The sequence below is a fragment of the Fukomys damarensis genome, unplaced genomic scaffold (genome assembly GCF_012274545.1).
Source record: "Fukomys damarensis isolate Sample0158 unplaced genomic scaffold, DMR_v1.0_HiC HiC_scaffold_34, whole genome shotgun sequence".
Classification (NCBI taxonomy): Eukaryota; Metazoa; Chordata; class Mammalia; order Rodentia; family Bathyergidae; genus Fukomys; species Fukomys damarensis.
Genome location: NW_022900946.1, coordinates 24296614 through 24320713, shown reverse-complemented (window position 1 = coordinate 24320713; position 24100 = coordinate 24296614). Strand labels below are relative to the sequence as shown.

Sequence of the window (24100 nt, the reverse complement as noted above, 5' to 3'; positions counted from 1 at the left end):
CAATGTTCTCAGACCTCCAGAAAGGTGACCTAAATGAGGCTCTTTTATCCAGCCCTGGGTACAGTATTTTGTTTAGCAAAAGAAAACATTTATAAAACTCCGAACCTGTGAAAACCCTCGCACTGCCCCACTGAACCTAAGACTTTCTCATTGAGCTACATCCCCAGCCCTTTAAAGTTTTTGAGATAGGGTCTTCTTGCTAAGTTGCCCATATAGACTTGAACTTAGGTTGTTTTTTGTTGTTGTTTTTGGTACCAGAGATTGAACGCAGGACTTCACACTTGCTAGGCAGGTGCTGTGCTGCTGAGCTACATCCCTGGCAAGAGGGGTTTTTTTGTTTTGTTTTGCTTTTTGAAACAGGGTCTCACCATGTAGTTGAGACTGACCTGGAACTCACTATGTAGCCCAGGCTGGTATCGAACTCACAGCGATCCTCCTGCCTCAGCCTATGGGATTATAGGCATGCACCACCATGCCTGGCTTAAGAGGGGTTTTTTGAGACAGGGTCTTGCTACGTGTAGGCTGGCCCTGAACTCACTGTAGTTAAAGTGGATCTCAAACTTGCAGGCAATCTTCTTGCCTCAGCCTCCAAAATACTCAGATTACAGACATGTGCCACCATACTTGGCTGAAAAAGCTTAAGGGAAGTTAAGACATTTAAGAATAGCTTTGCATATGGGAATTGGAAAAAACCAAAAACCAAAAAAAACCCCAAAACCAAAAAGCATGCGCAGGCCTGGGAAAGACAGCCACAGGTAAGGCCTGAGAAGACCTCAGCCTTCATGTGTAGTGACTAATAAACTTTTTCCCTGCACGGAGCCAGCCTTGCAAGACAGAGAGGCGACTCTTCCCACCACCCAGGTACACATGTTCAATATTTTAAAAAGATCACAAGCATCCACTGTAAGACTTTCTGTCCTATTCTTTACACAGAGGAGGAAAAGGTGTTTACTTTCTCAGACTTCTTTGTAATAAAGGGGCCTAATAAATAGCTTCCTATAGGATTGCTTCTGGGAGAGCTTTTCTTTTCCTGATGAATGGAGTGGACGTTGCCTGTATTAGCTTCCTCCAGTTCTCTTTCCTTGAGTTTGGACACAAAAGCATCTTGTGGCTATGCATGAAAAGTCAGGGGAATCAGAGACAGGCTAACATCTTCCTTCTAGATGACTTGGAAGAGAGAAAAAAAAAAATCAATTTTAGCCACCATTAAATGCTTGTTGTCTACTTACAACTGAAACCATCTGTCGTGGACATAGAATCATGAGCAGATCTACAAATTTAGGCAGTTTATAGAAGGTAGAAAGCAGGCAGGACCACAGTGACAGATGACTCAGAGAGAAGCCATAGGTTCTCTGGGGAAAAGCCTCAGTGAGGTATCTCTTTGTAGTTGACAAGAGCAGCTATATAAGAACTGAATGACTAGGGCGGTGATGGTGGATCTCTTAGAGAGCAGGACCCAAACTACAATACAAAACCCGTTTATTTATTATCACAAAGTACAACACTGCAATTAAACCTGAATACTGAGGTTTTAGTTTAGAAAAAGACAACTCATACGGTAACATTTTTTGATTTATCACATTGGCCTAGATGGAGCAAAGCCAGGGCTAATGTCCAAGAATGGAGGGAGGTCCATGCTAAACCATTCCTCCTTTGTGCTGGAAACCCAAAGACATGTAACATAGGACAAGGTAAACTAAAAGCAATCCCTGAGCTAACTAGCATCCACCTTTAAGTCTTAGGCAGGCTGCATAGAAAACCTCAATCCTGAACTGGACAGAACAACTTGGAGTACATCAGGAAGTTCATTGGAGCAAATAAAAGAGCTCTGCAGAAGTAGAGAACATCATGTTGGACTTCTAGTTTTTCAAATATCATGTCCAGGAAACAGTAAAAAATAACCAGTAACATAAGGAGATTAATACAATACAAATGAGAAATAGTAGAAACACTTACAGGAAATAGAAACATCCACTAAGACTTCCAAAACTAAAATTACCAGACAATTTTTGGTGGCAATCAGATCCAATGGTATTCTATCACCGAGCTACACTCCTAGCCCATTTCATTTTTTGAGATAGGGTCTTGCTAAGTTGACCAGGATGGCCTTCAAATTGCGATCCTCCTGCCTCAGCTACCCAAATAGCTGGGATTACAAGCGTGCACTCCAACACCCAACCCAGACACAGTATTTAAAAATAAAATAACTAAGCTTACTGTACTCCACAGCAACCGCACTGTTGAACAAGACATACCAGACTGGTTTTCGGCTCAACTGTACCAACTCTGGGCCCCTAAAAGAGTATTCCAGCTCCTCCGGTCTCTACTGCCTACCTCTTGCATGTGACTCCTGCCTCATCGCATACTACCCTCTTCTCTCGCCTCCTACATGCCAGTAACACTGGCCTTAAATGTGCCACATCCTTTTTGTCCTCACTGTTACCTTCACCAGGAAATGTTTTCCCCTAGTCTCTGCAGCTCATTTTTGGGTTTCGTCTGAAATGTGCTCTTCTGGTCCTGGCTACTCTTTCCTGGGTATTCGTATCTCATTGTCCTGCTTATTTTCTTCTCTTCTTGGAGTGTGCAAGAATCCATAATCAGTGTCTTCTCACCTAAATGCCCCCTTGCCTATGTGTGCACGTGTGCCTCCCCACTGGAGCCCCACAGAGGCATCCTCATATAAAACCCAGAGCATCTTGTGTCTCACAGGTATGGAATGGAGCTTTCCACGTTCCTGATACCGAGAAGCCTGTTCCTGCCCAGTCATGGAGGCCACTATTCAGCCTTTCCCTGATGCTGGCACCCAAGGCAGGTGCTGAAGAAATCTTAGGCTTATTCCAGAGCTCTCTGGCTTATTTTTAAAATCTCCACCTTCATGTTTCAAGAAAGAATTCTTGTAGCAAGAATGAAAGAAACACCTACCACTACTGTTGACTCCCACTGGCTTCCAGTGGAGCAGTGAACGGGACCCAGTAAGTCCTTGCATATTTCTCGGAGTCGGTATTCAAACCCTAATTACAGAAAAACAAAACCAAAAAACAAAAAGAAATAGGAACACATTACAAAAGGAAATTAAAAAATCAAGAATATGCTAAATTATTGTATATATCAAAACAGAGTGAACACTTATTTTTTTCCCTTCTATGGGCAAAATGCCTCTGCGTCTCTGTTAGGACATGGAGACCCATAATCACAGGTTCGTACCCACGTGCGTATACAGCACCTCATGGGTGTGATGGCACACAGGAGAAACAAGATATGGCCGTTCTGTGATGAGCTTCCCAAGATGGAGGGAACACAGAAAACTGCGGCACAAGGGGTGTGGGCCCGTCGGATGTGTTCAAAATCAGACAGGTAGGCGGCTGGGAGGGAAGGGAGTGTGGAAGGCGGGGAGGCAGCATGGAGACGGTGAGGGCACGATGATGCAGAGCGGCAGCTGAGTCCAGAGACATCCAGGACTGAAAACCGAGTGTGGGTGAAGAGCCCAGAGAGGCAGTGGAGGCAGAGTCTGGGATGGTGGCAGTACCTGGGGAGGCTGAAGCCACAGGGAACGAACAGGAACAAAGAGTAGGGAATAGGAGGGATGAAACGACCTAAACCCTGAAGAATTTGGGAAGCGAATGGGGTTTTACTGTAACATTGGATTCCTCCTGTTACAGCTGAAAAAGCAACAGTCAGTGAGTGTGGGGACTGGTGTATAGTCCAGGCAGCACTGCGACAGTCTGGTGGAAGGAAAAAAGAAAGAGCACGTAAAAGTGACTCCACATAAGGGGCTGGGCCTAGAGATAAGGCTGTGGGGTGAATCCTGCTTAACACCCAGGTAAGGAAAACTAGAGTGTAGAGAGGAAGCATTTCTGGATGGAACAAGGCACAAGACCTGAGGTGTGATGGGAGTGCCCCAAGTCTGAGCACCTTAGACGTAGAGTCTTTAGGAAAGCTGGTGTCCTCACGTGCTAGGAGGCCATACAGACTGGGAAGGAAGAGCAAACATCAAATTTATCATTGGAATCATTAGGGAGGGAGACAGGTATCAGAACTGTTTTGTTGTTATTACCAGTGTGTATAATCACACCCTCAGATTCACACCACTGGAGACAAATGTCATGTTGATTCTGGGAATTACATCTGTAGGCCTTTGGTACATTTTTCTCTGTCTTTTCTGTACTTGAATTATTTTTTCTCTAAGTTATAATCAAAACGCAGAAGGTGGTGACAAGAACAAAGCAAAGGGCCAGAAGTGGCTGAAGAAAGCTCTGGAAATAGGCCTGGGGCTGTGTGCAGATAAAAGGAGTGCTCTGGAAGGGCCAGTCCTGTGCCACAGACCCTGGCGGTCATACTTAGGTGAGAAGAAGGGCTGATAAAAAAGACAGACACTTGTCTGATGAGGGATTAACGGCTGTTGGCGGTCGCTCCAAGGACAGTACAGGAGCCTTTTTCAGCACACCTTGTTTTCTGTAAGCAATGCTATTGAGAGGGCACAGGTGTTCTGACAACTCTGAAAGAGAAGGCCTGGTCTAGAGAGCCATGGAGAGGTGCTGGACAGCAGGCAGACCCTTCCAGGATAGGAGGGACTCCCAGAAGGAAAATAAACACCGACAGAGGATGCCCTACCATGGGGTGACCAGCTTGCTGACTATCAATGCTGCCAGCGTGGAATGGAAGGCAGGAGCCATAACACTGACTTGGCTGCTTCAAGGCAGGCCTTTCCATGCACGTATCCACCCTCACTCCCTGCTGCCCACCCTCCCTGGGGGAACATCCTCAGGCCTATGCTATTCAGGTTCTAAAGCCAATGAGGAGGCAAGATGCCTGCTGGACTGCCCTGATCACAGCAAACTGGGAGATAGGGCTAAGGGGCTCACTGTGGTCAGGGGAGGAGGAGACAAAGACCTTGAGGGGGTGACTGAGAGGACCCCTGAGGAATACACATGACTGTAGAGAGCCCTGGGCTCTTCTTTGACTCCCAGAAACTGAGCTAGGCCTCCGAGGACAGAGGGGCACGTGGGGCTGCCTGGAACTCACCTTCGTTGACAAGGTACCGTGCGTAGAGGAGGAGCCAATGGCGGTACTCATGGCTGGACTGCAGAGTGAGTGCTGCTGCAACCTGGTTCTCTAGGTAGGCCAGTGTGGTCTCCTGCTGTACCACGTGAGGCACGGAGAAGAGCCGGGCAGCTTGCCTCCCAGAGCTGCAGAAACCGGCATAGCAGGTATGATGAGACAGAGGGCCCCGCCTGGGCACATGAGGTGTCCCCAAGTGCCCTAGTGAGATGCCACAGTATGAAAGTTTCCTAGGCTGCCCAAGGCCTTCATTCACCAGCCAGTCTACTGTCCACCCCAGGCCTCTTAGTACACCAGGTATATCCTATCTAGGTCCTGCAGATATCAAGGCAGTGTCCCATTCCCCAGACCCAAAATACTGCCCCACCTGGTACCTATGACCCTCATCACCCCCACACTGGCATCTGGGTCCCCACAGTGACAAGGCCTCTGTCCCAGCCACTCCTGAGATATTATTGCATGTGGGCCCACAACTCATGAACATTCCTCTCCTTCCATCTGTGCTGAGAGTAGCAGCTGGGCACAGGGGACAAGAAGAGACCAGGCTTGTTCACTTCCCTGGAAAGCACTGCTGACAATGGCCATGGCGCTCAGCTCACGTACTTGGAGGTGCGGCCCTGGATTATGGCTAACGGTCCTGAGCACAGCATGGCGTCCTGGGATGGCAAGCTGCTCCTAAAGTCTGCACACTGGGCCAATGAGTCTTGCTTGTCAGAAACCAGGTTCCTGGGAAGACAATGGCAGGAGTGGAGGTCAGAAAATCAGGAGGCCTACTAAGTGAGGCTGGCAAAGAAGTCAAAGAGAACGAGTCCTTCCCACCAAACCAGCAGCAAACCAAAGGAGGATGAGAGTCACTGTACTGTAGCCTAAGTGCTGACTACTGGCATGTTTCCTACTCATAGGCCTGATAAATGACTGTTTCCAGAAAAGGTTGCTGATGGGCTCTTTGAACATTTTGGATTCAGTCTCAGTTTCTGATGACCAGGAAAATCTCTGCGTGTGAAGTATGTTTTAGATGCTCAGTGGCCTTCCTAGGCACCTACATAGCCTAGACCTGCTCCAGCTGCCAGCCTTGGCTTTTCTGTACCTCTCCAATATCCTCAGGCAGGGAGCTCTTCCACCTTCTTGGCATCCTTCACTTCTTAGTTAGGAAAACAATCACCATACACTTTTTTTGTTGTTTGTTTTGTCTTTTGGTACCTGGGACAATCGCCATACACTTTTTTTGTTGTTTGTTTTGTCTTTTGGTACCTGGGATCAAACTCAGTACCTTATGCTTGCGAGGCAGGTGCAGTGCTACTGAGCCCTGGCCCTTCCATATATTTTTAAAACAGCTGGGTGCCTCTGTAAATATGTCTTAAATACAAGATATACTTGTATATGTATATACAGCCAATATGTTGTTTTTTTTTTTTTCCCCCTTAAAAAAATAATCGGGCTGGGGATTTAGCTCAGTGGTTCTGTTGCCTGCCTCGCAAATGCAAGGTCCTGAGTTTGATCCTTGCTACAACAACCCCCCAAAACCCCAAAAACAACAATTTAAAAAACCCCTTGTCAGGCTGGGGATTTAGCTCAGCGGTTCGGTGGCCTGCCTTGCAAGAGAAAGGACCCGAGTTTGATCCCCGGTACCAAAAAAAAAAAAAAAACCAAAAACCAAAAAACAAAAAACCTTGTCTCCATTACTGATCACACATACTATACAACTTTTTTTTTTTGAAACTGGAGAGAGTAGGTGGTTGAGATTTTATTTTATTTTTTAAGTGAATACAGTGGTACCTTGGTTCATTAACTCCATTTGTTCCACAATTTTGGAAAACATGGCCACATTTGTGTTTCTGCCAGAAAGATGGCCATGGTCATATCTGTCACCTAATGTAGAATTTGCAAACAAAAACAAAATTTTGCCAAACACTTTTGTTTGTGAACCAAGGTTCCAATGTAATGAAATATCAGTGTGAGTACAAACTTGTGCCTGCTAACTCTTAACAGAAAAGGGGCTAGGAGGTATAAGTTTTGGATATGAAGAACCAAAGGTACAGGCAGACAGAATTTCCTGGGTGGCTGGCAGGCAATTTACATATTTTGTATGTCTTGGTTAAAATCTCTGATGTATAAGGAGATTTTACAAATAGAGAAATGGGATCCAAATTCCAAAGAGGTCAGAGGAAATGTATGAATCATACCTGGATAAGTGAGTGTTCATCCCTGTTAATTCACTAAGCAAATCTGACTAGCTACTTTGCTCCTATTAAACTCCCAAAAGGACTAACTTGACAGCTTGCTGTTGGGCCAGCACTCTTGTGCTACTGATAGCTAAGGAGGTCCAGCTGGAAATACTGTTAGGAACCATAAAAGAATGTCAAGTGCCTATTTCAATAAAACTGGCCTCAGAAAATGTCACAGAGGAACAGCTCCCCTATTTATGGGCTATGAGGACAGAGAAGCCACAGGCCAGCAGTGCCCTATGGACATGGCAGGACACATACTAGCTGTCCAAAGTCCAGGCTCTGACCCCGAGGAGAAGCACGGCAGGCAGGCCTAGCTGCCAGGACCCAGAGCCTTTGCTCTGCTGTCCAGTGCAGTAGGACACTCACAGGGAACAATGCTTACCACGTAGAGAGTGACGGATTAAAGCAGTACGCCTTCCCATCAGACAGGTTCATCACTGGGATTCCGTGCTGTGTCAGCAAGATCTGTGATACTGTCATATCACTTCCTGGGGCACAGCACAGGAAAAAGTTCCAGCGTATTCTCATCAGCAAGTGTTTCCATATTCATCAAAGGAAAAAGCGGAACCCCACCTCCCAGAACCCCAGCAAAAAGCCCAATAATGCTCATCTGGCAAATAGGAAAGGCTGCCTGGTATTTCGTGAGAGCTATCATTACTGACACCATGATTTTTGTCATCTCTTAGGGACCCATTTATTTATTTATTTTAAAAAAAAATATATATATATATACATATATATAGGGTCTTGCTATAGGTAGTTTAGGCTAGCCTTGAATTCCCAATGTAGCCCAGGCTGGCCTCAAACTCACGATGATCCTCCTGCCTCAGTCTCCCGAGTGCTGGGGTCACAAGTGTGCACCACCATGTCCAGGTTTGTTTTTTTAAATTTTGTAGGTGGTCTCCCTCCCTCTCCCTCTCCCTCCCTCCCTTTCCCTTTGAGATAGGGTCTCACCATGTAGTTCGGACCAGCCTTGAACTCACTATGTAATCCAAACTGGCCTCAAACTTGCAGCAATCTCCTGCCTCAGCCTTTCGAGGGACCCATTTAATTTTGTATCCAGTGTATCTGTCTCCCTCGTATGTAAGTGCACTCTGCCTCATTGGGAGGCTCACTGGCCTGGCATTCCATCTAGTCTAAGCGACCTATCACTCAGACCCAGGAGGGGAAGGGTACTGTTGCAGGGTTACCTGCCAAGATGGAGTGTAGAGACTCTTCTTTCACCACAACCACTTGCCTGTGAACATCCCTAAGAAGGAGACAGGGAACAGCTTACTCTCCACCTGAGGTAAACGCATCAGAGTTTGTCTCAGCTCTTGAGAACCCTGATTCCTGGATATATTCCCAACCCTCTGCCCAAGTCTGCAGCAGAGGTCCTAGGGCACAGAGCACTAAGCCAATCCTGGGCTCACACACACTCTGGGAGAAGCTAGCCCCGGCAGCCACACCAGCGGCGTGGCCACTCTCTACCTGCTGCGGTGCTAAGGCTGATGAACCAGTGGAAGGCGATGGCATACGCCACTGGGCAGTTCGGCCTCCCAGTCTGCTCCAGGGAGGGTGACAGTAGAACGGCCTCATTCCCTCACACGCCCGCCTCAGTCCTTGGGCCACGAGGACTGACAGACGTAACACTGCTGCCTGCTCAGGGCCTCCTCTCCAGCCTGATGGCCACGCTGTCAGTTGTGTTCCCTGAGCCTCTCCTGCCCGTCCAGAGGCCTCCCACCCTGACTCACCAGACAGACAGTGTGGCTGCAGCCGTGAGCGCCATGACGTAGGAGCCTGTGCAGTGCAGAGTAGAGATGGGGGACGGCAGGAGGATGGGAGGGAGCAGGCGGCGGCCACAGGTGGAGAAGACCGACAGCGTCCTCTTCTCACAGGCGACACACACCACGTCGCTGCGAGAGCGGAGAAAGGGCAGCGTGCTGCAGCACAGGCCGGGGCTGGCTCGTGCGGAGCCTGCCCTGTGCCTGGGCCTAGCTAGGGCTGGGCAGTCTTCTGCTGAGTAGGGCAGTCAGGGCCCACCTAAGGCCGCTCGTGAGAGTCTTCTGTCTTCTGCCCACTGGGCTGCTTGTGCTTCCTTGAGCTTACACTGCTGTTAACCGAGTGGTGTGAGGGTCCTGGAGAGCCACTGCACCTGACAGTCACTCGGGAAATGTGCCCACTCATAAAGCAGTATCACAGGGTACCCATGAAAATCACTTGGCAATGGCTGGCTATGCTAGTCTAGGCAAGGCCTCCGGTGAAGTAGGACGGACAAGTGTGGTAGTATCGGTACAAGCCTCTCAGGAGACACCCAGAGGGCTGTTCTGGGTGGGATGGGAGAGGCAAGGAAGGCTTCACGAGAGATTATATGTCTGGACACCGGTCCCTTTTCTGAGTGACCACTAGGCTCTTTAGGCAGGCACACAACAAGCAGGCTGCAGGTTTCCCAGTGAAGGCTCACCAAGGTGCAACCACAGGTACAGGGAAAGACTGGGGCTCAGGCCCCAGGTAGTGCAAGCAGGTGTGCAATCAGAGTAACAAGTCTCGCCCACAGATGACCACCCAGAGTGTCCCTTCATGACTTCTGTTCTGGTGAGTCAGGGCCTACGGTATGCATGAATGAAGTCCCCCCTACTGTCAGCAGGCCCACAGTAAGGTCAGCTACGAAGACAGCCTGCCAACTCATTTCTAACAAGATGACATCATCTAAAAAGGAAGAGGCAAAGAGGTGCTTTTGTTTACAAACATATCTTGAAAGTATGAATCAGAGAAAATTTTAAGCAGGACTCTGGGAGCAGACAGCTCTCTGTGGTGCTACGGCTGAATTCTGTCTGCTCATCTCTGATGGTCAGGTCCTTCCCTGAACCAGCCCACCGTGAGGAAAGCTGTCCTATGGGGCTGTAACACCAGGGAGCGGGACTGTAGGTGGAGCCCGAGTAGGTACGACTGCACAGGCTGACAGGCCCTGGTAGCCTCTTAGGCCCCCTCCATGGCTGCTGTATTGCTACAGGGGAGGCAGTGCAGCCATCACTGGCCCTCAGCTGGGGGGTACTACTTACTAGTCTTGGGACCAGGAATGAGAGTGGAGCTGATGACGGCACCCAACACACAGTGCATCATTTTCAGGGAGAATGCACGGAGGAACAGACTGGTAGGACCCGACTAGCCGAGCAATACAAATTCACTTAGGGACTGAGGCAGGGATGGCAAACCTGTTAGAGCTTTCAATGATGACAGCCTGCTGCAGCATGCGTGCTACAGGTTCATCACCAGTGGAGTATGGAATTCATATCCTAAGCCCTGAGATCAGTGTTTCCAGATGTCTATGAAAACATTTACATATGACTTTATGACAGACGGCTAAGGGTCTAATGAAAAGGACTGTGAACGATGATCATTGTAAAATCCTAGTAAAAGTATCTGCTGCTTCTTTTTTTGGGTACCGGGAATTGAACTTGGGACCTTGTGCTTGCGAGGCAGGTGGCAGAACCACTAAGCTAAATCCCTGGCCCTACCACATGCTTCTGACTGGGGACCTATGGCTGGCATGAGCCTGAAGAAAATGAATCTTCTCTTTAGACTGAGCACAGGATAAAGCTCTTGTTCAGTGCCAGGAGCCTCTAAGAAGGCACCAAGCAATTAATCATTAAATTATGATCTTTCCCCAAAGCACAGAATCTAGAGAGGGCAAAACTGGGGACTTGGGGAAATAATCAGAAATCCATCCTGACCACCGTGGATAAAAATCTGGGGTCCAGAGAAAGACCCCACAAGGAGGGTGAGGCAAACTTCAATCTTCAACTTGAGTCCAGGAATCCAGGCAAAGCAAGGGAATAAAACCTCCAGCTTCATCTGGGTGCCTCTCAAGTGCTCAGATAACATGGGGATGAGAATTACTTCATTGGATGTTGCAGGAACTTGAGATGATAAATATACACGTTGGCCCTGAGTAAGACCCAGTGTGATCCTCTGTGGGAGCCATCCTCCCCTCAGAAAGGCTGCATTCTAGTGAAGTAACAGTGCCAGCCAGCACGCACAGACACCTCCTCTCCAGGACAAGCTGGGACCTCGCTGTACTTACCAGCTGCCAGCGGCAGTGAGGATCCGGCTGGTGAGCACTGTCTCCCACTCCTTCCCTTCCCGGGTGCACTTCAGGCGGCTCAGCTTCACCCCCCCAACAGCGGTCACTTCATTCTCCACCTCGATGTACATGGAAGGGTCAGAGCTCACCTGCATGCGAGACAGTACACACATCTTTTCAGGCCATAGCAGACCTGCCCAGACAGGGGTCCTGGGACCAGTGAGATACTCAGGGACTCTGCAGCTCTGGGCTCTGAAGCAGGAAAAAAACAGAGACACAGGCTAGCTGGTGGGGTGAAGGGCCACAGGGCAGGGCAAGAGGGCCCCGTCACCTTACAGGGCTGAACACACTGTGAGTAAGGACGACAGGGAGCCAAGGACAGAGCTTGGAGTGAGACTCTGCTTACAGCCTCCTGGTTAAAAATCTTCAAAGACTTGAGCCTGTGGTGGTGCTGGGATAAAAACCTAGAAAACTCAAAGGTGATCTCTAATTCCTGTGGCTGTAAGTCTCAGTCTGCTCAACTGAGACTATCCTGGAGGAATATCCTAGCACAGCATGAATGAAAAATGTGGAGTTCAGTGTTTGGCACCAGAGAGGCTCAAGAGTGTGTGTTTACAGAGCTGATCAACAGATAATTCAGTATGGAAATTCAGGCTGATGGTCGTACCACATGGCTACACAGGAGTGTAAGCTGTAACCACAGCCATGTTCCCTTCATAGACACTCAGAAACCAAGTACAGTCCCAAGTCGCACCCTGCCGTGAAGATATTGAGAAGGGCTGGTGTTTGGGAGAGGAGGCACTGCCTGCCTCCACTAATCAGCAACAAGAACCTACTATGTGGGTCTCATCCTTCGACTCCACCTGCTCCATGGTACATAGCTGGGAAGGGCCGATGCCTGCTTTCCAGTGCCCTGTGAAGGCCAGCCTAGATCTGGAGCAGTGTGCGGCCAATGGGAACTGACTCACACACAGGGTCCGAGAAGGCTCCCCGAGGTACAAACGTTGTGTAGAAAGGAGGGAGCATGTGCAAAGACATCACGGTGGCTGAGGCATGGATGTGGTGTTGACCAGAGGGCCTCTGGGTATAAGGGATTATTTGGCCTAGAATTGTGTTTGAAGCTCAGTGTTACAAGAGGTCCAGCAGATCTGGTAATGACTCTGCCAGGCCCTGAGAAGTCCACAAGGCCAACGGAACCATAGGCAGACAGACCGTGACCATGTAGTTCCCTGGGTCCGGAGCCTGAGGCTGCCAGGATTGAATGTGGAAATGCAGGAGAGTTCTCGAGGGGATGCCTATGACAAGTCTTAAAGGAGGTGGTCATCTAGAAGATGTAATTATAAAGGCAGCCCTGGCAGCTGGTACATGAAGGGCAATACCATAAACAGAGCTATGAGGGGGCCAGGGATTGAGCTCAGTGGCACTGTGACTGCTTGGCAAGTACAACGTCCTGAGTTTGATTCCTGGTACGGGGGGTGAGGGGGAGAAAGAGTTATGAGGGTGAGGAATAGGAAGGTAGCACCCTTTTTTTTTGTTTTGAGAAAGGGTCTTCTACACAGTTCAGGCTGGCCTTGAACTCACCATGCAGCCCAGGCTGGCCTCAAACTCTTGGAGATCCTCCTGCCACAGTGTCCTGTGTATATGGATCACAGAGGCACTGGATAACAGTCCCCCAAAGCAGTAGAAATACTAGGTTTATAATGGGTGTGTGTGTGTGTGTGTGTGTGTGTGTGTGTGTGTGCGCGCGTGTGTGTGCGCGCGCGCGCTAGTATACACCAGTGAGGGAGTCGGTGAAGGGCGCCAGCACTTACCTGGAGGGTGAATGCTCTCTGAGGGCCTGGAATCGGCAGCTTCAGTGCAAGTGCTGGTGCAGACAGACACAAGGCCTCTTTTTCCGCAGTTAGGGCAGCTGGGGACTAGAAGATCCAGAAATATCCCTGAGTCTCAGGGCAATATACTGGGTATCATTAGGTACTTAGAGGTGAGGCTGGCCTGCTGCCAGGACACTTCTACTTACTCGGTGAGGGAAAAAGCACACAGGCTGCTACAAGATCCCCAGCTCACAGACAAGGGAGCTGACACCAGAGGCCCTGCTCGAGGCTCTGGGCTGGAGTGCAGGTAAAGGAAGCACAGCCTCCACGTGATTTGCATGTGTTTGCATCTGAGCCAGCTGGTCCCTAAGGTGTCCCACACCAATGAGGAGCAGTAGGACATGCAGGGCGTCCCAGCACTGAGCTCAGGGAAGTGAGGCAGAATGGTGGTGGGCCTTACCTGGACAGAGAGAGACATGGGCAGCAGGCGGGAATCTTTCCTAGGGCGCCCTTTCTTCTTCTTTTCCACTGTTTCTACCTCGAGCTCAAGTTTGCGCTTGGACAGTGAGGAAGGCTTGGTCAAAGGGACCTTTTCATCGCTGTCACTGCTGCTTTCCAAAAGGTCCCGGGGCCTCAGCTCTTTTACAAGGTTCTGCTCTTTCAACCTGCACAGAAAGATATGTGACTTTCTTTCTCTTTCTTTCTTTCCTTCCTTTTTTTTTTTTGAGATAGGGTATCACTATGTAGTTCAGGCTGGTCTTGAATTCACTATGTAGCCCAGGCTGACCTCAAACTCATGGAGATCCTTCTGCCTCAGCCTCCTGAATGCTGGGATTACAGGTGTGTGCCACCATGTCTGGCTCTGATTTTCTTTATACAACTATTAATTTTATAGTTTTAAAAAAATCCATACTCGTCCCAAAATGTTGATAAGTACAAAAAGTAGAGAGGATTTGTTTTCTGCACCAACATGCAGAGTTTGGAGACTGACACACCTGTCCTCACAACAAGAAGGCTGAAAAGCTGAAAAGCAACAACTCTCCTTAGACCTATTAGAGAACTGAAGTCACAGGACAAACAGCTACCTTGAAAACTGAGAGTTGGATCAAGACAGAAAGCCACAGCTGACCTGGACCAGAGGCCCCTGGAGTGTTTACTGTCAGACACATTTGCAAGGTAGTTGATATGCTGCTGGGGTCTGAGTGTGGCAAGTTTGAGAGTTATAACTCCTGGGGGTCTGATGGTAGTAGCATGCCCACATATTCATTATTTTTACATGAAGGGATCCCTCTAGGTTTTCAAGGTAAAGACCCTTGGTGGAAATAATATCTTATGTTGTCTGGGCTTGGGGAGGAGGGGATTAATCATTTTGAAACATGTTATCATTCATTTCCCCATAACTAAACCTTGCTCTCAAGAAAACCATTGTACTAGAGCATTATCGTACCTGGGGCAAAGCAGAAATTACTCAGCATCTGTTCCCTGTATTGTGCCCCTCTGCCCTATCCCCATAGGTTAAGTAACACTTTTGGTAGAAGATAATGAAGCCCAGGAGTTTGTACTACACTCCAGGAATTCTGCATCACCACAACCACCACCAAGTTGGAAAGTTAATCGTGAGATTATAGGATGTTTTTCTTCCCCAGTACTTTACCACCATATCAATAAAGCCCCAGTATAGTAACAGTATATTGTAACCATGAGAGCTGCAAGGTACCGGCTCTATTCAAGGAATTTCTAGGAACTCCATGCCAGATAAATAAAGACTCACACTATAAACTTATGTACCTCATTTCCAATACTCAATACAATATTGTCCAACTTTCAACAAAAATTGTAAGGCATGGTAAGAGGTAAAATAAAACCAAAGGAAAACCCAAAAAGCACAAATCAACAACAAGAAACAAAAACACATATTTTCAAAAGACAAAGCAGGGCTGGGCGTGGTGGCGCACACCTGTAATCCCAGCACTCCGGAGGCCGAGGCAGGAGGATCACTGTGAGTTTGAGACCAGCCTGAGCTACATAGTGAGTTCCAGGTCAGTCTCAACTACATAGTGAGACCCTGTCTCAAAAAACAAACAAGCAAACAAACAAAAAAACCAAAAACCCACAGAACGTACAACACAAAAAGAGAGCCCTAATGTAAACTGTGGACTTTGGTGATAATAATGTGTCCTACATCAGATATTAACGAAGGTGGGAGGTTGTGGATGTGTGGGACAGAGGATGTGTGGAAATTCTCTCTATTTTCTGCTCAGATTTTATTTTATTTTTTGGTACCGGCATTGAATTCAGGACCTTGTGCTCTCCAGGCAGGCGCAGTGCCACTGAGCTAAATCCCTAGCCCTTGCTCTGATTCTTAAAAAGAAAAAGTTGATTAAAAAAGTAAATGGTGGTGCATGCCTGTAATCCTAACACTTGGGAGGCTGAAGCAAGACGATCGCTGTGAGTTTGAGGTCAACTTGGGCTACATAGCAAGGCCCTGGTTCAAAAACCTAAAAAAGAAGAAAAAAAAAAAGTAAAGGGACAGAGAAAGGCACGCTATCCTAAGACTAATACAAACACTGAAGTAGCTAGATTAACTTCAGATCAACTATGCTTCAGAGCAAGGGGGTTAGCAAGGATAAAGAGGAACATTATACAATGATACAAGGGTTGATTCTCCAAGAAGATATAATAATCCTTAGTAAGTATGTGCCTAAAAAACAAAATGTCAAAATGTATACAGCAAAACTGAAAGAATGCAAAGAAAAAAATCAGATGGGCAATTACATTATTATAGTTGGAGACTTCACACTTCTCTAAAGAAACCAACAGGTTATGAGGACAGAAAAATCAATAAGGACATATTTAATGAATTAATGTCACACATCACCTGGATTTAACTCACATTTAAAAAAATACTTTATTCAACAGTAGCAGAATACACATTCTTCTTAAACTTATGATAACATAAGTTTGATGGAACAACCATCAAGACAGTGTAATTGGAAAATCGTCAAATATTTGGAGATGGAAAAACATATTCTAAAAAAAAAGAAGAGAAAAAACCTCCACATAGGGCTAAGAAAAAAACTCCCAGACAAATTAAAAAATCTTTTGAACTAGATGAAAATGAAAGCACAATTTACTAAATGTGACAAGTGCTTAGGATTAGCATTGAAAGTATATATGAGTTATATATCTGGCATTATATTGAAGAGATAGGAGTAAAATTTGCTCTTATTTCCAAGAAGCTTATAATTAAATAAGGAAGGCCAATTTTCATAAAATAGGTACAAATATATTAGAGTAGTTTAAAGGAAGAAAATATTATAGTTTGTTTGATATGGCGGTCTTGAAGGAATTATATCTAAGGTCCTTGAAGAACAGTAAGAGATTGATTAACAAAAATAACAAAAAAACAAAAAAAAAAAAAAAAAAAAAAAAAAAAAAACCAAACCAAAACAAAAAAGTTTATATAAGAAAAGATCTGAACTCAATAAAGTAAGCAGCAATAAATATAAAATTTTAGAGCAGCAGTCAAGTGAAATGGAAAGTAGAATAACAACAAAGGAAAAAAAATGAAAAATCGATTCTTTGAAAAGATCAGTAAAATTGACAAATGTATAGCCAGGGTAATCGAGAAAAAAAGGGAAGGCATAAATTATTAGCATCAGAAATGAAGAAGCCCTCACTACTGATCCAATGAACACTCAAAGGATCACAGAAGAGTAATATGAACACCTCTGTCTGCACACATTTGATAACTTATATGCAATGAAGCAACCCCTTGAAAGAAATAATCTACCAAAATTCAAGGAAAAACAAGATCATATAAATAGGCCTATATCTATTAAATAAGTTCAATCAACAATTAATAACCTTCCCAAGAAAGCAAGCACCAGACATAGATAGTTTTACTGGTGAATTCTACCAAACATCTAAGGCAGAAATTATATCAATTCTCTATAATCTGTTATAGAAAACAGAAGCAGACGGAATAATTCCTAACTCCTCCGAAGCCCCAGAATTATTTCAATATCAAAACCAGATAAAGGAATTACAAAAAAAACTATACATCCATATTTTCCATGAATATACACACAGAAATCCTTAAACAAAATACTAGCAACTTGAATCTAACGTGTATAATTATACTCCACAATCAAATGAATTTATTTTAGGCATACATGCCAGTCCAACATCCAAAAATCAATTAATTTACCAACAAGGCCAAATAAAAGCCTTTTTATATACTGCAAACATTTACGAATACAAATCTTAAAAGTTTTTTAAAAAGTCTTATAATTTAAAAAATCATATAATTATGAGATTTAGAAATAGTACTCCATAAAATCCAACATCTACTTATGACTTAAAAACTCTCAGCAAAGTGCCAGGGATTTAACTCAATGGTTCTACCACTTGTCTCGTACGAGCATTAGAAATAGTACTCCACAAAATCCAACATCTACTTATTTGTTTTTTTGGTACTGGGGATTGAACTCCGGTCCTTGCGCTTGCAAGGCAGGCCACCGAACTGCTGCGCTAAATCCCCAGCCCTCCAACATCTACATATGACTTAAAAACTCTCAGCAAAGTGCCAGGGATTTAGCTCAATGGTTCTGCCACTTGTCTCGTAGGAGCAAGTCCCGAGGTTCGATTCCCTGTACCAAAAAAACAAAAACAAAATAAAACAAAACAAAATGAAAAAACTCAGCAAACTGGGAATAGCTGGGAATTTCTTTTTAACTTGATAAAGAATATCTATAAAATTTCTTTGGCTAAAATCATACTTTTTTTTTTTCGTTGTTTTTTTTTTTTTTTGAGACAGGGTCTCACTATGTAGTTGAGACTGACCTGGAACTCACTATGTAGCCCAGGCTGGTCTCGAACTCACAGAGATCCTCCCGCCTCAGCCTCCGGCGTGCGCCACCACACCCGGCTTTAAAATCATACTTAAAGGTTAAAAAAAAACTAGGTTATTTTCTCTTATGCCTAAAAAGGCAAGGATGTCCTTTCATTATTTCTATTAAATATTGTATTCGAAGTCTAACGCAGCAATGTGAGAAGGAAAGAATAGGTACAAAGAATGAGAAGGAAGAGAAAACTATCTTCATTCACAGAAGACATTGTTTTCGTTGAAAATACCAAAGAATAAACAAGAAAAACATGAACAAATGATTATAGCAAGATTACAGGATAAAAGGCTAATATGCAAAAGTCAATTGCAGCCAGGGATTTAGCTTAGTGGTTCTGCTGCCTGCCTCGCAAATGCAAGGTCCTGAGTTCAATCCCTGGTACCAAAAACAAAAAAAACCCAAAAATCCCAAAAGTCAATTGCTTTTCTATGCATCAATGAACAATTGGAATTTGGGTTTCACCTTCTAATGCTTTACAACAGGACACAGCATCCACTACATCCTGTGGATGTAGCTTAATACTCTGGAAATTATGTCAGATTTTCTTGTAATTATAGTTTTGTAAAATAAAAGGAATGTAGGCACTTTCTTGGTATGGCTGTTTCTTACACTGGTTCGCAAGGAAAGCCAAGAGAAATCCTCTAAAACATCTTTCAAATCAATGTTAAACTCTCACAGTCCCTAAACAGTTTGATCACAATCTGAACTCATCTCAACAGCAGCCTATGAAAGTCACTTTGATTGGTACTGTATAGAGCCCTGGGAGTCCCCTCCCTGTGCCTGCCTGACACCCTAATCCAGGCTCCTGAGAGCGATGGCCCACTGGGAACTACACCTCCTCGATGTACGAGTGGGCTTGTGTCGGTGGCCACCCAGTGCCCTAAGAAGTACCATGCTGTGATCTATTACAACCGCCCCTGGATGCAGACATCTGCTGAGGGAGAACACAGCTGACAAGAGCCCCACTGACACATGCGGTCTCTGCTCAGTCCCATAGTCACACAGCCCACATCTCAGGGTCACCTCGTCACATGGCTGGGAGGGAGGACGGAGTCCATGGCCCACAGGTTTATACAGCACTATCATCCTGCACCCGGGAGGCTAGCATTCGGCTGCTCACTGTGAGATAAGTACCAAGACAAGCTCACAGGCACTCTGCAATGCCCAAAGGGTACCTCCTGCGAGGCAGGATCTACTGTCAGGACCATTCCAATTTCGATGCAAAAGCTCAGAAAGACTACGTGTCTCAACATCACTCAACCAGGAAGCACAGAGCTGGTATTCAACTGTAGGATGAATGGCTGAACGCTACTCTTTGGTACCGGGAATTGAACTCAGGACCTTGTGCTTGTGAGGAAGGCGGTGGCACCACTGAGCCAAATCCCTGGCCCTGATTGTTTTTTGTTTTGTTTTGTTTTTGGTTTTTTTGAGACAAGACTACGTGTCTCAACATCACTCAACCAGGAAGCACAGAGCTGGTATTCAACTGTAGGATGAATGGCTGAACGCTACTCTTTGGTACCGGGAATTGAACTCAGGACCTTGTGCTTGTGAGGAAGGCGGTGGCACCACTGAGCCAAATCCCTGGCCCTGATTGTTTTTTGTTTTGTTTTGTTTTTGGTTTTTTTGAGACAGGTCTCACTATGCAGTTGAGACTAACCTGGAACTCACTATGTAGCCCAGGCTGGTCTCGAACTCACAGTGATCCTCCTGCCTCAGCCTCCCAGAGCTGGGACTATGTACCGGGAATTGAACTCAGGACCTTGTGCTTGTGAGGAAGGCGGTGGCACCACTGAGCCAAATCCCTGGCCCTGATTGTTTTTTGTTTTGTTTTGTTTTTGGTTTTTTTGAGACAGGTCTCACTATGCAGTTGAGACTAACCTGGAACTCACTATGTAGCCCAGGCTGGTCTCGAACTCACAGTGATCCTCCTGCCTCAGCCTCCCAGAGTGCTGGGATTACAGGCATGAACCACCATACCCGGCTCCTGATTAGTTTTTTAAAGGTTCCTCCTGGCTTGCACTGTGAATCAAGGCAAGAAATAGCCATATCAAGAAAGTGCCTACATTTTCTATAAGGCCTTTATTAAAGAAATCCGGTGCTATTTTAGCTATTTTTTTCTTTTCCTCAATAACGATCTCCCTCTCCCTCTCTCTCTCTCCTTCTCCCCTCCCCCTCCCGGGCATGGAACCTAGGACCTGATGCATGCCAGGCAAGTTCTCATTCTGTTTTAGAAGTAGGGTGCTCAGCCTCAAGTGAATGCTCGCTCACAGTCACTTTCAAGTGAGATTCCAAGAATGACAAATTGATGGTTCCCTCATTCCATAGGTCTGACAACGTTGTATGCATAGCTAAAAGGTCTCATGAGGTCCTGAGACACAGCTGACAAAGGCTTGGCTCTTGTAGCACAGGACCCAGGGTGTGCCGTCAAGGCCTCCAGCAGGTCGATTCAAAGGATATCCCCTTTGCTTCTCCGTCAGGACACAGACTACCCAAAAGCTAGGAAATAGTGCAACCGCGGCCACACACAGAGCCCAAACATAAACAGAGGGCGGAAGTCATGAGCACAAGGCCTTTCTATCTATAGCATCCTGCTGTTCTCTCAGACGGGCATTTATTTTATTTTCCAAAACTGAGGTTTCAGCATCTTCTAGAAAGTATGCCCCCTCGCCCCCCAACCAGGGATTGAACTGAGGACCTCGTGCTTGCAAGGTAGGTGCGGCACCAGTGAGCTAACTGCCCGGCCTATAAATATGTTAACTCTGTCAGGACAACTCCAGGCAGCCAGGGTCTCTTGTGAGGTCCATGAAACTCTCCTTCTCTGTCTTCTCCTCAGCCCCACCCCTGTCCTTTTGTGGCACTCTGATCAGTTTCTCAGGATGAATGCTCGTTTTAGCTGGCTTCAGTCTGCTCTTTTCACCTGTAATAATAATAATAATTACTATTTTTTGATACCGGGTATTGAACTCAGGACCTTGCCCTTGCGAGGCAGGCACGGTGCCACTGAACTAAATCTCCAGCCCATTATTTTTCTCTTCTAAAAGTATTTTTTGGTTCATTTTGAAACCTGGTCTTTCCTGATGATGTGCTATTCTTTTTAACTCTTATTGAGAGATAATTCACACATTATAAAATTCTTTTTAAAGTATAAAATTCAGTGGTTTTAGAAATTCATTAAGTTGTGCAACCATCACACTGTCTAATGTGACAGCATTTTTCAAAATCCGTGATTCTAAAGAGAAACTGTACCCATTAACAATCACTCCTTCTTCTATCCTCTCAACCCCTAGCAATCCCTAATCTACTTCCTTGTCTCTTTGAATTTGCTTATGCTGGACAGTTTTTTAAAAAAAACAAAATCACACAGTATGTAGTCCTCTATTACCAGCTTCTCTCAGTTAGATTTATGTCTTGAAGGGCTTTGTCTGTAGCACATAAAAATATTCCATTCCTTTTTACTGATATTTTATACATATTCTTTATTATGGATATACTAATTTTATTAGTTGTCTTTCGTTTTCATGAGTATGATTATAGGAGTATTCCTGTACAAATTATTATATGAATATGTGGTTGCAATTCTCTTAGGTACATACCTAGGTGTGGAACTGTGGGGTTATATAACTTTACGTTTGACCATTTGTAGAACTCCTGGACTGTTTTTCAAATAGCCAAATCAGACGTGATGCACGCCTTAACCCCAGCACTTGGAATGCTGAGGCAGAAGGCTCAAAATTGCGTTCAGGCCAGCCTCAAGTACATAGAGAGACCCTGTCTCAAAACAAAACCAAACAAAACAACCCAGCCCTCAAAAATAAACAAAAACTCAAACAGCTGAATGATTTCCCATTCCCACCAGCAGTGTATGAGTTCCGTCTTCCGCCTACCCTTGCCACACTTCGTGTCTGACCTTTTGATTTAATCTAGTCACTCTAGTGGGTATGCGGTGGTATTATCTCACTGCCACTCACTCTTCATTCATGTCCAGTACCAGGGATCAAACACAGGACCTCGCACTTGCCAGGCAGGCGCAGCACCACTGAGCTACTTCCCCAGCCCACTCATTATAATTTTAATTTGCATTTCACCCTATGGGTAATGATGCTGAGTGTCTTTTTACACTCATTTCTGTGTATTTGTTAGAAAATTTTCTATTTAAATCTTTTATCCATCCAGCACTCAGAAGGCTGAGATGGTAGCACTGCCATTAGTTTGAGGCCAGTCTGGGTTACAGTGAGTTCAAGGGTAGCCAGAACTACCAAGTGAAACCCTTTCTCAAGAAAAAAAAAAATCCGTCTTTTGATTATTGAGTTTTAATAGTTCTTTATATACTTTGAATCCTACATGCAAATTAGATGTGACTTGCAAATATTTTCTTCCACTCTGTAGGTTGTCTTTTCATTGTGATCATAACCTATGAAGCAGTTTTTAATTTTGATTAAAGTTCCATTTTTCTTTTTTTCTTTAGTTGCTTGTGTTTTAGATATTATATCTGAGAAATAGTTATCTAACTGAAGGTCCCAAGATTTCCATATCTTCTAAGAGTTTTATAGTCTTTTTCATATTTAGCTCTATGATCCATTTTGAGTTAGTTTTATACAGAATATTAATCTTTTCTCATATTTTTTAGTTTCATCTTTCAGGATTTTAAGTGTATTTATTTTATAGTTTCCACTTCATAATTCTATGATTACAAGTTTATTTAAGTCTAAACTTTCTGTTTACTACCTCCCTGACATTTGTTAGTTTGGCTCTCAAGTTGATCTAGGCAGTGTTTTATTGGATGCTGCACATCCTGGGGACGATAATATCCCTGCAGGGTGGATTTTCTTGTTTGCCAAGTGCCTCTAGATGTTAACCAGACCAGAATCTTTTGTATTCTTTTCTTGGTTGGTAATTTCTGAGGACACAGGTAAGGGTTAATTGACCCCAAAGGGCTGGGGATGTAGCTCAGTGGTAGAGCACTTGTCTGGCATGCACCTGGTCCTGGGTTCTATCCCGAGCACTGCAAAAACAAAACACCACTCACCCCAACCCACAGAGGGCAAGCCCGTGGTAACAAACTTTTTTTTTTCTCTCATTGAGTTTATTGGTACATTTTAAGTATACAGTACAGTTACATTCATCATTGGGATCTTGTACTTTTACATGACAGGTCTTAGTTCTCATTTTTTCCCCTTGTCCCTGCCCTCCCTTCACCCCCTCCCCATGTACAAACACTTTATTGCCATTTTTTCATTTTCTCATATATTCTTTTCCCTTATTCCCTTTCCCCTACCCTTCCCACTTTCCCTACACCTTTAGCCCTTTTCTTCCATTTTCACATTGTCAATTATATCATTAGGATCTTATGTACTATTATTATAGTTTTTCACACCAGAGAAACTATTCGGTATTTACATATGTGTGACTTATTTATTTAACTTAGGAGTATATCCTCAATATGCATCCATTTTCCTATGAATGCTGTGGCAACAATCTCAAAGGAAACTGTCTTCTTGACCTTGAAAACAGGCAGGGACATTCCAATTTCTCTGCCATGTTTCCGGCTGTGAATCAGTGCGCCACTTTTCTCACCAGTTTTCCCTTTTTAAAGTGGATTTACTTTATGCTGTTGACTTAGCTCTACACCATACCAGGCTAAGGTCCAAAACTGTCTTGACTCAATGTGGCCATTAAATTCAAGGTCTTTGGTCACGAGGATAGTAGTTCCTAGCCCAGCACCCAGAGTATGGATCTGCCAATGTCCTGGTCATTTTGTTCACTCTTAGATTTTGCCCTCTGGAGACTGACATGGTTATGTGTTTTAAAGACATGAGTTAATTTAATCTAGCATTTCAAAGTATTAAGTGGCAGGAAGAGTTTCAGAAAAAAAAATTACATCGTGCTAGGAGTAGTGACACATGCCTCTAATCCCAGCACTCAGGAGGCTGAGGCAGGAGGATTGCTGTGAGTTCCAGGACAGTCTGAGCAGCACAGTAATTTCAGAGCCAGCCTGAAGTACATAGTAGGTCTTTTTTTTTTTTTTTTTTT

At 45.1% G+C, this 24100-nt stretch overlaps 1 protein-coding gene across 1 annotated transcript in view; it reads right to left on the bottom strand.

Moving 5' to 3' along the window:
- LOC104859852 (protein HIRA) overlaps window positions 1–24100 on the bottom strand; it is a 100605-nt gene that overhangs the window by 8306 nt on the left and 68199 nt on the right. Inside the window, exons 19-27 of the mRNA XM_010620729.3 lie at window positions 13621–13825; window positions 13161–13265; window positions 11350–11498; window positions 9020–9181; window positions 8477–8535; window positions 7669–7774; window positions 5662–5784; window positions 5023–5186; window positions 2923–3011 (exon numbers count right to left, since the gene is read on the bottom strand). Of these exons, the coding sequence (XP_010619031.2) occupies window positions 2923–3011; window positions 5023–5186; window positions 5662–5784; window positions 7669–7774; window positions 8477–8535; window positions 9020–9181; window positions 11350–11498; window positions 13161–13265; window positions 13621–13825 (1162 nt within the window). The remainder of the gene's footprint in view (window positions 1–2922; window positions 3012–5022; window positions 5187–5661; window positions 5785–7668; window positions 7775–8476; window positions 8536–9019; window positions 9182–11349; window positions 11499–13160; window positions 13266–13620; window positions 13826–24100) is intronic.